This window comes from Acanthaster planci, linkage group LG03 (genome assembly GCF_054643075.1).
Source record: "Acanthaster planci isolate LZ-2023a linkage group LG03, COTS_SCS, whole genome shotgun sequence".
Lineage (NCBI taxonomy): Eukaryota > Metazoa > Echinodermata > Asteroidea > Valvatida > Acanthasteridae > Acanthaster > Acanthaster planci.
This window is the reverse complement of record NC_141779.1, coordinates 6,221,248-6,234,302: the sequence shown is the minus strand read 5'-3', so window position 1 is coordinate 6,234,302 and position 13,055 is coordinate 6,221,248. Positions and strand designations below refer to the sequence as shown.

General features: G+C 41.3%; 1 protein-coding gene and 1 pseudogene across 3 annotated transcripts in view; both read left to right on the top strand.

The window, feature by feature from the left end:
• The window catches only part of LOC110986919 (uncharacterized), a 57,253-nt gene extending 53,887 nt beyond the window's left edge, over window positions 1–3,366 (top strand). For both annotated transcript variants that reach the window (XM_022249245.2, XM_087134066.1), the window contains exon 21: window positions 315–3,366. In XM_022249245.2, coding sequence (XP_022104937.2) covers window positions 315–461 — 147 coding nt within the window. In that variant the 3' untranslated portion in view covers window positions 462–3,366. The remainder of the gene's footprint in view (window positions 1–314) is intronic.
• A 1,014-nt stretch (window positions 3,367–4,380) lies between these two features.
• On the top strand, window positions 4,381–6,719 carry LOC147799581 (uncharacterized; annotated as a pseudogene). Its single transcript, XR_015424642.1, has 2 exons — window positions 4,381–5,083; window positions 5,408–6,719. The product of XR_015424642.1 is annotated as an uncharacterized LOC147799581 (transcript).
• The last annotated feature ends 6,336 nt before the right edge of the window (window positions 6,720–13,055 follow it).

The following is a 13,055-nucleotide window of genomic DNA, read 5'->3' as shown; positions in this document are numbered from 1 at the left end:
AAGTTCACCTTTTTCAGCAAAGAAGAGACAAGCGGGTTGGAGGTTCTCAACCAAGCTCATTTACATACCTGGTACACATGCAAAGACTATTCACTCTAAGTGCAGAAATGGGCTGTACCTGCTTATTGCGCTCTGTGCCTAAAGTGCACAATTTTGTGTGTGCATGCAGTGAGTTCCTACCTGAAGGGACATACATGTATTTTCTATGTAAAATCATGCCTCTCTTGTCCCTCACTTAGGGCATATATCAGTTATTGAGTTCTTAAAAGCAAGTACGAATAATTCATCAATGTTTCTTGGCTTCTTTTTTGCAGTTAACGCATGGCATCATGGACAAGGAGCTGAAACACTGCAAGAATTTTGAGGACTTGGAAGTCAACTCTAATGTCAAGCACAAAGCTAAAGAATACATCAAGAAATACATGATGCACGTTGGTCCAGTCTACCACAAAGATGATTAGGAGTGTAAGAAGTTTGACCAGGTCCAGGCTTAATAATGCAAAGTAGTTTGTAAATGCCTGAGATGCATTTTAACACATTAAAACTTTCTAATGAGTTTTCACTCCAATTGATGTGGATTTCTGTTTGCTCTTCAGATGCACTCAATTCTTTTGACTGGAAATAAGTCATACTTCAAACTGTCATTAGGAATTATAATAGACAGTGGACCTATAGCATACCTGCCAACTGTTCCAAATTCGGAGCTGTTCCGATTTTGCTTTAGACCTAAAAAAAATTGGAACGTTCTGATTTCCATAAAGGGGAAATAAAAAGTTTTGTCAAAAGAGAGTGTTGCTTTTAAAAAGAGGGTACTGTTTGCTGTGTCAAATTTGCAGTTGTTACATATACATGTATGTACATGTAAATAATTTCTCTTGCATAGCTGCTTGTTTCATTCACCATGGGTGAGGTAAAATGAGTATACCGAGTTCTGACTTCTCCATGTTGGCAAGTATGCTACATGTATAGCCAGAAACCGGCCATGCATCAACTTGTTGAATAGTTATTGAGGATTGCTATTACCCCTGCTTTTGCCAGTAGCCAAATCATTTCAAAATTTTCATGTGAGTAAATGGCTTCATAGAGAGCAGGGGGCAATATACATGTAGTCTAATAAATGGACTTTGAGAATGAAGTGCTAGTACCTCTCAACTCGTTTTCCTTTTCAGTGCTGCAGACTATTGTTTGATATGAAGCCATTGACTGTCATGAAGATGTTTTATAGATGTTTTGTATCTGTTTATATACTGAATGGTACTCCACTTTGGCCAACATTGCATTTAAAAATCAAGCACTGAGTAGTGGGTGAAATTATGTTGATTACAGTGTTGATTACAAATGCCATTTATGCATTAATGTAATTGATGATTTCAGGAGCAATGTTGGTACTATAAATATCAACCCTATCTTTTGCTACTCTCATCAAATAGATCAATATTTTCAAGTTCATCAGAAGCCTGCAGAGCAAGGGTTGCGTCTGATGTCTTTTGTTCTACTGTGTGTAATTGTTCAATGTGGGATCCTTCCATACATGTAGTCTTATCGCTGTCCCTCGCATCTCCGCTTTGCGTGCCATGCATCCTGTTACTTCCAGTCTTAGCCTTTTGTCAGGATGTACCTGTTGATAAAGGGGTACATACAGGGTTTTTGTTTTATTTCTGAATGCCAGCCACATGGACAAGAATATTTGGTGCCATGTTTGCATTTTAGCAGTAAAATTGTGTAAATTGCAGTAGCAGTGTGGAAAAACATTTGCATCTTGGTTGTTTTTCAGGGGAGCTATGTAAAATGACATGATGCTTTGTAAATATAAATATTTAACACCAGAAGGTTGTCAAAAGCAGTACCACTGGTTTAGACTTTCACAACACTCCAATGAGTCCGTTGTATATCATTAGGTACCAATTTGTTTTGACCCCTGCATTTTTACAGTCTGAGATCTCTCTGTCATGGGTGCGAGTGATCTTACAAGTATTAGCATTGAGTGTCTCATTTTAGTATGTTCCAATGATTATTATTGATGCCAAAAAGGCACAAGCTGTTAAACTGCATGCTTGATTTTTTTGGAATTAGGTGTTAAAAATTCTGCACAAAACAGACTTTTTTCCCTCTCATGTAAAACCGCAAGCACGAAGACAATCCATCATCTTCAAATTAAATTATAAGCACTTGTGTATTGCGTCCCGGCATAGTAATGTGGAATTAATTGGATAACTTTGTTTACGCGTGGCCGTGTGACAGGAATTACCCGATCCTTCATTTTCAGAAGTTAAGGGCATTTCATCATGAAACTACATAATTTATATAGAGTATGCTTCATTGTGTATTACTCACGTTACTCATAGTACCCCGCTGCCTCGTTTCAAACTAGTGACAGCTTTTTCCATCATTGCAAATACATATTGAGGTACCTTCCAATATGCATTCAGCGTTGTGGGAAAAAATCAAGCATGTCACCATACAATCTTAGAAAACCATTTCTTAGTTTGTTTTTTTTTATTATTATTATTATGTTTATCAGTGAATGCCCTCATATTTCGGATGTGGAGATTGCGATTTACTTTGTGAAGATAGTTGGGTCCTGGTTCAATTCTGTAAAATAAATGAACCTTTCCCAGACACTCAAGTGCTCTTGTAGTGTATGCTCAGTTATGAGTAGATAAGTCGAGTTGCTCGAGTAGTGTGCCCACATCCTCACGTGAATTGCATATTTTATTTATCGTCTCGTGAAGTTGTCTTATATTAGCTCAGTACTACACATGCCTATTAAATCCTTTTTGGTTTTGTCAGACGAAATGCTACCTTGGGCCAACCTAGTAATTGAGAAGTTTTTATACCACGTTAAGTTTTAAAATATACAAACTCCGAGAAAATGGACAGTTGTCCCATGTCCGTACCCGCCATGGTTGGCCAATTTACTTTCAAAATTTTATCACCCAGAGCATAATCCCTCAGAGGAAGTGTCATTGTTGTGAGAAGTCATTCCATTCACGTCAATTTCTGCGCACTGGTCAAATGACCATTTTGTCCATAATGCTACTAGACAATTCTACTAGAATCCAGCTGGCTGTGTGGTACGATGTCATGTCATTTGTTTGCATCTTTTGTAGAATTTAGCAAATTAGATCTGATGTGTATATATGTAAATCTGTAACTTTCATCGAATTATCGTCAGACTTGTTCTTTTACCTTATCTTTTGATTTGATTTTGAAATTAGTTCTCTTTTTTACTAGTGGTTTCACGGAGGTTTATTATTTCCTAAATAGAATCTGTGTATTGCCTATATTTCTACAATTAATTTGGGCATAATACATGTACATGTTAATAAAGTCGCTTGCGACACGATTTGTATTGTATCTATAAAACCACTCGTAATAGTGTCATGTGTGTTTGACAGTCCATAGGACCGACTGATATGTACATTTGAAGCAAGATATGGGACGGAGAGAACCTTCCCCCCCGCCTTTGTGTTGGTCATTGTTTGATTGGAATCTCAGGAATTCTTTACAGACTTCGGGGGGGGGGATGTGTTAGGTAACAATAGTCTAGAGTGTGTATAGGGATTAGACAGGTAATGGGGGTACCCTCCGTCCCATATCTTTCCTGGTATAGATATGTGGTCCTTCTGTTTCTTTTTCGATAAGCCAGAGTGTACATCTTGTGGTCCTTTGCTATCTTCTCACCATCTGCTTAAAAACCACTTCCTGCCGGGGATTCCGGTACCGGACACGTATGCATTATATGCGTGGCCGGGGTCTCCGAACTCGGACAAGGGAATTGGGCCTTGTAACAAAAGACCGTACTCGGAATAAAAGACCAGGCTGCTGGACATTACCGACATTTTTTCACTCTCAAAAGTGGAGATAATCCAGCCTCGTTTTGAAACAGTATGTCACGGTTTGGGGCATTGAGAGCGAGTGGATTACCACAGCGTACAAAAGCGCTCCACCTCCGCAGCGATGAGCCACACAATGCCGCTGCACGCTAATCTGACCCCTATTGAAAAGATGTCAGCAGTATGGAAGTGTATTTAGGACGTAGTTAAAAAAATTACTATTTCGTACGTACGGATTAGTATTTCGTACGTACGGATTACTATGTCGAAGCACGTTGCAGTACACAAACAGCAATACACCTCTATATACTTGTGCTCTAGTATATGGTAAGGCAATAAACCTTGTCAGATGTTATTGATGGTGCTTTCATTTGAATGTGAAGTGCTGAAATTCATGTCCAAAACAAATGTTTCGACATGGATCGTCAAGAGATCATTACTTTGTTTTTTCTGCTTGGTTTCAGTCAGAAGGAGATACTCTCGTGCCTTGCTCTTAACCATGGAATGGTTATCAGTCAGAGACATCTACGTCGTTATTTAAGGAAATACGGATTGAACAGGAGAAAAGTATTCGGATATTCTCCAGATCGCATCATTTGTTGAAACACAACTACAGACGTCAGCTCAGTGCTATGGCAACCGCTGGATGGACTCTAGCAGCATCGACGAAGGGTTCGTAGTTTCACTGAACACCATTCGTGTGCTACAACAACTGCTGGACCCCGATGGTGTTGCTGCAAGAAGGAGACACCGTCTGAGATGCAGGATCTACGTAAGTGCTGGGCCCAACCAAACGTGGCACATAGATGGCTATGATAAGTTGAAGCCTTTCGGCATTGCTATCAGTGGATGCATTGATGGATGTTCCAGGCACTTGATTTGGTTATAAGGCCTACATCACCAATAATAATCCAAAAGTAATACCAGGCTACTACCTTGAAGCAGTTGCTGCGAGACAGGGATGCCCACATGTTCTGCGAGCAGATATGGGTTCTGAAAATGGCCACGTTGAGCAGGTGCAAATGTTTCCAAGAAGAAAACAACGACGACAACACAGCAGGCCCTAAAAGCTTTCTTTATGGAAAAAGCACAACCAACCAAAAGATGGAGGCCCAGAGGAGCTTTTTCAGGAAACACTGCACTTATACTGGATGGATATCTTGCATACACTCAAAGAGGATGGACTGCTCAGTGGTGACATGTCAGATACGAACTTGGTGCAGCTTTGCCTTTCGAGATTAGTACAGGTGAAGCATACAATAATCTTGAGTCCAGCAGTATTATCTCAATGTAACGCACGAAAAAAATCCCCCAAAGTATTTTATGGTAAAATGCATACGGTACAGGCCGATGGGTGTAAAATAATCTAATAATGCACGGGTACAAACGTTGAGAATCTGTAAAACGAAGAGATGCACAAATACCATGTTTAACATTGGAATCGAAAACGGATTTGCAGATGGCACTCACGAGTGCACGTTGATGCCAATTTTCATGAATATTGCCCTCGATTGTGTGGCACACATCCTAACCATTTGTTCCTATTGACTTTTTTATATTAATATTTATAGGATGACCCGGACCGGGTATTAACATTATGGAACAGTCACAGAATGAGACTGGATCGTAAGACCAACGGCAATGGGGGCCGTCCAATTCTTAGATATACTCTTCCGGAGCTCCACGGTGCAGAAGACAAACTTGTTGAAGTGAACATGCAGGAAGTCGAAAATAGCAGGACGCAGAGCACCAGTAAAAAGTCAATACCATGTGACCGTGACATTTTTGACGTGACATGCATTCTTATGGAGGAAAATGGATGGAACGTTCCCAGCAATGGATACGAAGCTGCTGCCCTGTATATTCGTCTGAGAAGAAAAATCCACCATGACCTTGAACTGACTTAGCCAAAATTAGTTTACAATTTCTGTAATACAATGCTGTAAATCTTTAGCTCTGAAAACTACCTCAAAATAAAAGAATTAGCAATCAAAGTTCCTCCCAGGAAAATAAGTATTCGCAAGAAAACTTCTAAACAAATGTCAGTATAAATGCCGTAATTTACCTATTCTACATTACAGTGTAAGTGGTCCTACTAACGAAGGAGAGTAATGTGAATCTGTACAAGAAAGCATGCAGTATGGTACCATAAAATTAAACGTGTGAGCATGCTTCTAACTAAAGTATGCAAAAACATATCTAAACATTTTTATGAAAAGAACAAAGCGGTATAAAATGTGATCGTGAACCTTTCTTACAAGCTACATGTATAGGACTCCAGGCCGATACATGAGATACTCAAGAGTTTTGAAACAATTGTAGCTTGATGTAAACTTTTGATTCAATGGTCTGTTACTGTACACAAATAGGTACACTGGTCTGATATCTACTTAGAAAAAGGAGCTTGAAATTTGACCGATATTTTTCATGATTTATTTTGTTATTATTTCTCGAGGAAAGATAATGTAAGGGGGGTGGATTTTCAGAAAGCAAGGCTATTAATTTGTCCATGTCTTAGTATTGTGATCTGGACAAAAGCAACTTAACAGGTTGTCTTAAAGATGCGGTCTATTAATGAACCTGCCTTTTCTTGGGTGTGCTAAAATTACTGTTCAGTGAAAATATCTGCAGATAAACACCATTCCAAAGACACTACAAAATAACGATGACTTGTAGCCCTGCTAAATAATTTACAGTCGTAAATGCAATCTCCACGGTAGCAGAATCCCAGAATAACAATAAATTTATACAGAAAGAGGAGAAGCTGTACGTAAAACATACTCCAAAGGGCTTCACATTATACAGCCGTGAATTGTAACCGATTGTGATTGTCGTTGGTGTTCATGACCATTGTTGGAAGTTCCTTCATTAATTAGGCCGAATATCCACCATGAGGATAACATTATGGAATTTAATAAACAAAAAGGAAACATATCGGACTTTGTGGTTCCTAAAGCTCAAAAAGGCTTGAAAGAACAATCATGAAAATGATACATTTCCCATAATCCCGGTTTAAACAAAGGATCTTCTGGCCATAAAAGGGCAATGTATTCATCTTCAGTTTCTTAACAGTAGACCTGTAAGATGGATCCGTTTTATAAAATATCTATCTGAAGATAACCACTTTCCAAAATGTTTGCAAACTATGCTCTTAGTTCATTGTGTGAGCAGTAAATTGATGATACGGTAACTCGAGAAGTGGCCTGCACGTAAGGGCAATGCTCTGCTTAACCCTTTTCGCACTTTGTTGAACTGGACAGTGATTTTGTCCATGCTCATGACTTCTGCTGCGGTCAAGTAACGGAGGAACTTTCTGAGATACGAAGGATCGAGACTCTTGATATGCTGCTTTAGATAGGTTAGCGAGGAGGCCTCTTCTTTGGTCAGTGGCGTACACTGTAACAGTTTCAGTACCTTTCGGTTTGTAGGTGTCTTAGCTTGCAACGTGGTAGGCTAATTGTTGCAGATGTGTCGGGCAGATATAACTGCAATAACTCGCGTGCAGTTTACGCTATGTGATCCACATCTCTTTATGGGCTGCATTCAAAAGCGATGACTTCAGCTCATCTTTTGGCGGGATGGAGCGACAGTCAACTCTGGAAAAAAGGTTTTGCAAATCTTCCTCGTCACCCTCGTTGATATCCCCCCTGCCAGTGCCTTCTCAACTTCGATCCTCTCTGACTCTGGAATAAAAGCCAAAAAGGAGTCCATCAATAATATTTCTGGCGTCACTGCTTCCTCCCCATGAACTAATGCAACTAAAAATGCGCTTGCAAGTTGCGTGGGGAAGAATCCTTGATCAGTGTATCCTTTCACCAGAATACGACCGACAGCAGCCCAATTTTGTGCTCCATCCTCAGGAAACAGTTACGGAATCCTCTCACGTTCACCACTCATTGATGTAAGGTACAACTTCCAGAAACGTGAATACGCTTCACGCGAAACGCCATCGCGATCTACGCCAGCTTCGTCAACAAAACTAAATCGAACTGGCAAGTGCAAAATGTGCGAATTCATGAATTTTGATACCATTTCTTGTTTCACCTTTATGCGATTCAGAGTTATTGTCAATTCTCCCTCAGATGGTGCAGGTTGTGTGGGTGAACGGGGTTGACGATTTGGTGAAGCCTCGTGGATGTGGGGTACTGGTTGGGGGCTGGATTGGCGTTCCTCAAGTAGTGGCAACGTATCTGACAAATTGCTGCCAGTACTTGGTCAAGGGCTGAACAGGATGTCCTCATCTGAGGCATCGAAACTGTCAATGGTGACTTCGTACGGTTGAAATAACCGTCATCGATAGCAACAAACTGTTGTCCCTACTCTGGTGCAGGCTCATCACCATCAGACCGTGTTACTTTGCAAGGGTTGGGTGTTGCCTCCTTGGTGAGTAATTTACGGACAGCGTGACCCTGTCACGCTGTCCGTAAATTACTCAGGAGGAGTTCCCCAATTCGGAGGTGGCAAGTTCGATGTCTTGGTGATTCTGTTTGCTCCTCGGAGCCACGCGCTGCATCTCGGTTTATGTTTGGCCCAGCTGAATAGACAAAAAACCTCAGAATTCCCGACATCCGTACAGCCTCATACATTTAACCGACATTGTCATCGTCAGTCATTGAACAGTGGCTAAAATCCCTAATCTCAAAGGTACAAGACGACGCTTTCATGCCTTTCCGTGAAACCCCATTCGGAAAGAAAAGTAACTGTCCCTCTCTCAACAATTCTTTCTCATTAGCAGTTTTGGCAACACACGTTTTTCGTGTTCACCCGCCATTTATTTTGCGCACCCCTGTTCAATTATGGGTGCAGTCCACTAATTCAAGTGAGAATTTCTGGCCTGCTCATTAGCATTAAAAGTGCCCCCCGCAGTATCTTTTGAACAAGGAGATTGTTTGGCCCCCAAAATGGTGAGATTGCGTAAATCCTTGTCAGGATCAACTCCCTGGGTCTTTGAGCTTTCATATGAGAGCAGAATGGCTAAAAACTACGGTTGAAAAATGGTCCAAAGTGCCCCGTAAAGTTGAGGTTTGCCACTTGAAAATGGCTGCAATCAGATTTCGGAAAAATCACTTTTGGGGGGGATATTGTTTTGCGGGAATAATTTAAAATGTAATTGGTTAACCCACAAAAAATTGAAAAGAAATTGAAAGATAAGTGACCAGACAAGAATTTCATTTGTGTTTCAGAAATCTCAGGGATGTTGGCATGCATGCTATTGGGCCCTGAACAGTGCTAATTTTACACTGTTTCCAATGGGGCTTGAATTAGTGGACTGTACCCTTATGCACCCATCCGAACTCTATTTTGCGCTCTGTCTTAGACGCATTGGCTGAGTTCGGGCGGCTTGTTCTCGTTTGTTCACGAACAGCTCGATTTGTTGTTCGTGGGTCGGTCGCTCATACCCCGGGAATGTACACCCGGTTATTAGCGCTAGTAGTTATTTGTGCCAAGCAACATGCAAGATTAAGATGGCAGCGTCCTTGAGCATTCTTCGGGAGTTAATATTGGATAACTGGGATAATTTCTTTTCCATTTTAAAAATTCATTTCTGTCATGGAAATTTATTAATGTTAATTTTGCAAAACTTTCCATTGTCTTCGGCTTTGTAAAGCCATATCGGTACTTTCTGCGGCTGTTCAAAAATCAAATCTCACGAGTTTTTCCGTGTGTTCGTGTAAAATCCTGACAAGGAGGTGGTGCGTGAACCTGTTCCGAGAACAGTGTTCTTGGGTCGTGTTCCCGCCGTTCAAGCGCGAGAACACGAAACCCCTATCAAGAACGGACCGGCGAACTCGACCATTCTGATTCTCTCGCAGCTTTTGAGACTTGTTTGTGTCGTTTTCTTCCTCTTCTTTAGTGTCTGACAATTTTCCAGATGCGAGTTGAAGTTTCTCACGGATACTCTCGTAACAGCTACACTTCTTTGCGCTCTTTTAGCATGTTTGGACTTGCGGCAAAATCGAAAAGTGGGGACTGGTCACCAAGTTGAAGAAAGCTCTCCGGGGTTTTATTATCAGGGCCGAGATTAAGTGCAACATCGAAGTCGATCTGTACATGGGAAGCCAACAATAAAAGAGGTTATTATAGTCAGCTTACGCACCGGGAAAATGACATTGTAAAAAAAATGGAGCTTTCACTTGATAAAGAATTCCCTTCTATAATATGTTTCTCCGTGTGAATTGTGCAACTGCGTCCTTTTAAAACAGGTTCAGAATTATGCGTAATAACAAAATGCTCCTCGGTGCTCAGCCCAACCTGGCTGTATAGATTACACTACTTCGCTTGTGGTCTTTAACGTTCTCAGAAACTGAGAATGAACCGCAGAGGCCAACATTCGTGCTACGTCGAGGCCATACAACAGTACAGCTACTGTGTTTGCCTCACCATTAAAGAGGGTGGATCCTATACTTTGGTATTGAGGCCCCTCAAAAAATGTGTGATTGTTATCTGAAAGCCCAACTCATGTAAAAGAACGTAACAGCAGAAATCGTCATGTGAAATTATTTTGTCTCATATACCACCATTGATCAGAATTCAATGAAAATGTGCCCAAAAATTTGAATATCCACAAGTTCAAGTTGCCTGCAGACCACTTTTGGAGATTTCAATTTAGACAATTTCAATACTGCCCTCTTATGCTAAGAATCTGCTACTGCAATGCCAGCATCTGGAGCTGATTTACAGAAGGATAGGTACAGTGTAGATCATAGCCAGAAGGCATTGACCCCTCTGTGATAATGAGGGGGAGGGTTATTCACATTACCACTATTGTGCTTTATCTTTGAGGTGATCCTGAATGTATTTAAAAATTTGGACGAAAACACTGAGACCATTTTGCTGTTTTCTCTACAAGTAGGCACCTTTATGGCACTGAAACTTTTACAGGTGACTTTTATTGTGTCTTTCTTGATATTCTGCCTTCAAATCAGCTTTCCTGAGCAAAAATGAATATATTATCCAGCCTGTACATGCACTGCCTCTCCGATAACCAACAAAAACCGAATCTAATACTCTAGAAGGCTAAATAGGCGCACAGGCTCCGGAACAAGACGTTATATGGAGTCATATGGAAAAGGAGCCTGAATTCCGACTGAAAAGAGCTGACAGTAACCCCTTCTGGTGGAATCTCGCGTGAAATGTCAAACAAATGGAGTGAAAAAAGTTTCAATATAATTCATCCAGTCCGTAAGTTCAATCTCCATGATCGGAGCTAGGGACTGAGATTTAACTGGAGTAGAGCCTACCATGGTGAAAGGACACAAGGGCCTACAGTGAATTTTCACTTTTTTGAATGTAGTGATACATGTACATATACATGTACAAACATACTACAGGTAGAATGGGTCTTACCTTTTCGGCTTTCATCCTTGACAAAGTTCCCCTCCTTCCTCCATGGTTGCATCTTCTACACCTCTCCCACTCAACTTCTGCGTGTTCCGTGGATTTATCCAAATTTGAAGCCATCGACTGCAGTTGACAGGACGAGTGATTGTGTTGTGCGGCTATCGAAACATATGACTTGAATGCAGTCATGTGTTGTGGTGGGTACGCCGTTCACTCTGGCAATGCAACACGCAGATAACTATGTCGTACGTACGAAATAGTAAATCGTACGTGCGGATTGGTAATCCGTACGTACGAAATAGTAGTTTTTTAACCATGTCCTAAATACACGTCCGTACTATTGCGCATGCGTGGAAACGCAAACTAAATGCATGCACAGTCTACAGGTTGCACTGCACCATATACGCGCCCATAGAAAACAGTGGAAAATCGGACCGAAATAGCATCGCCTGTTGACTCTCATGAAGAGACTGGCCTCTGTTTGTTTCACTGGAAAATCAAGACTATGCCAGAAGATCACTTTTCGTTTCAATTTCATGGGGGTTAGCCACGATTTTTTTTCTATTCCCTTTTGAACGAAGATACCCCAAAATAATAGTAAAACTAAGCGCTCGTTTCTGAATGTAGCCGCCCGCCTCTATCCAAAATAAGTCCGCGATTTGGGCCTTTTTGTGAAAGAAATACCCTGAACTGGGAAATATCAGTCCTAAATTCGGGATTGATAGAAATATTTCTATGATGCCTCCTAATTATGGCCTGTGTTATTGTATAAATCCTGCGGGGTCACAAAATATTAATGAGCTCGCACGCAGAATTAGAAATACAGCGATTTGGTGGAATGCACCCTATGGGGACCAAACATACGTGATGGTGGGAACCAATATGGCACGGCAGGATCGTACCCATGGGCCGAGGTTGGAGTATAAGCGTGACTTTGAAAAGTATCCGGTTCGTAAATGACTTTGTCACAAAGGGCGGACGCGCCACGATTTGCAGGCTTCCATAGGGTCGCTGAAGTTGCACCTTAACTTTCGTCCATGGTTCCATGTAAACGGCGATTAACGCATGTAACTCATTATAGGCCTAATGGAGATCAATAATGCAACTTTATGCGTAGTGCATCTGCAGTGCGCGTCGTTTAAACAAAAGTGACGTCACATTTACGAACCGGATGGGTAAACACCGTTGATCTCCATTATAATGGAGATTATAATGATCTCCATTATAATGGAGATCAATGGTTAACACAATCTCGACTCCATAGGTTGCGTGCACGTTCCTTCCCCAGTCACTAGCAAAGATTGTATAGCGCCGCGCAGCGGCGCTGCTGCGCGGCGCTATACAATCTTTGGTCACTAGCCCCTGGTCGTGTAGAATTCGAAAATGACGCTGACTGGTTATTCAGAATACTTAACGTCAAGTCAATCGCACGCGTATTTCAAAAGCTACATGCTCATGGCCTTATATTCTCCTGCACGTCATGCACGCGTAAATCTGCGTCGCGGGTAAACCAGCTAAACGCACAGATAAACGCATAGACCGCCGGTCTTACGCGTAAAACCGTGATTTTGAAAAGTATGGGCAAACAATGAGCGAAGCGACGGATGGCAGCGTGTCCAGTGTGCATTACGCTCAACGCATTTACATTGCTAGTATTTGATTACATGAGTTTCCAAAATACGTTCACCTTTTTTGCTCTTCGGTACTGCCATCTATTCTTTTCAAATGTTGCAACCGCATTGTTTCGAATCCCTATGGGCCAGATTAAGTAAAGAAAGGGTGTTTTTTACAATCAAAGTATGGCTTCATAGAATTTTATGGCTGGAATTCTTGAACTGTGCGTAAATTCCCTATACCGAGGGGTAAATTTGCCCACAG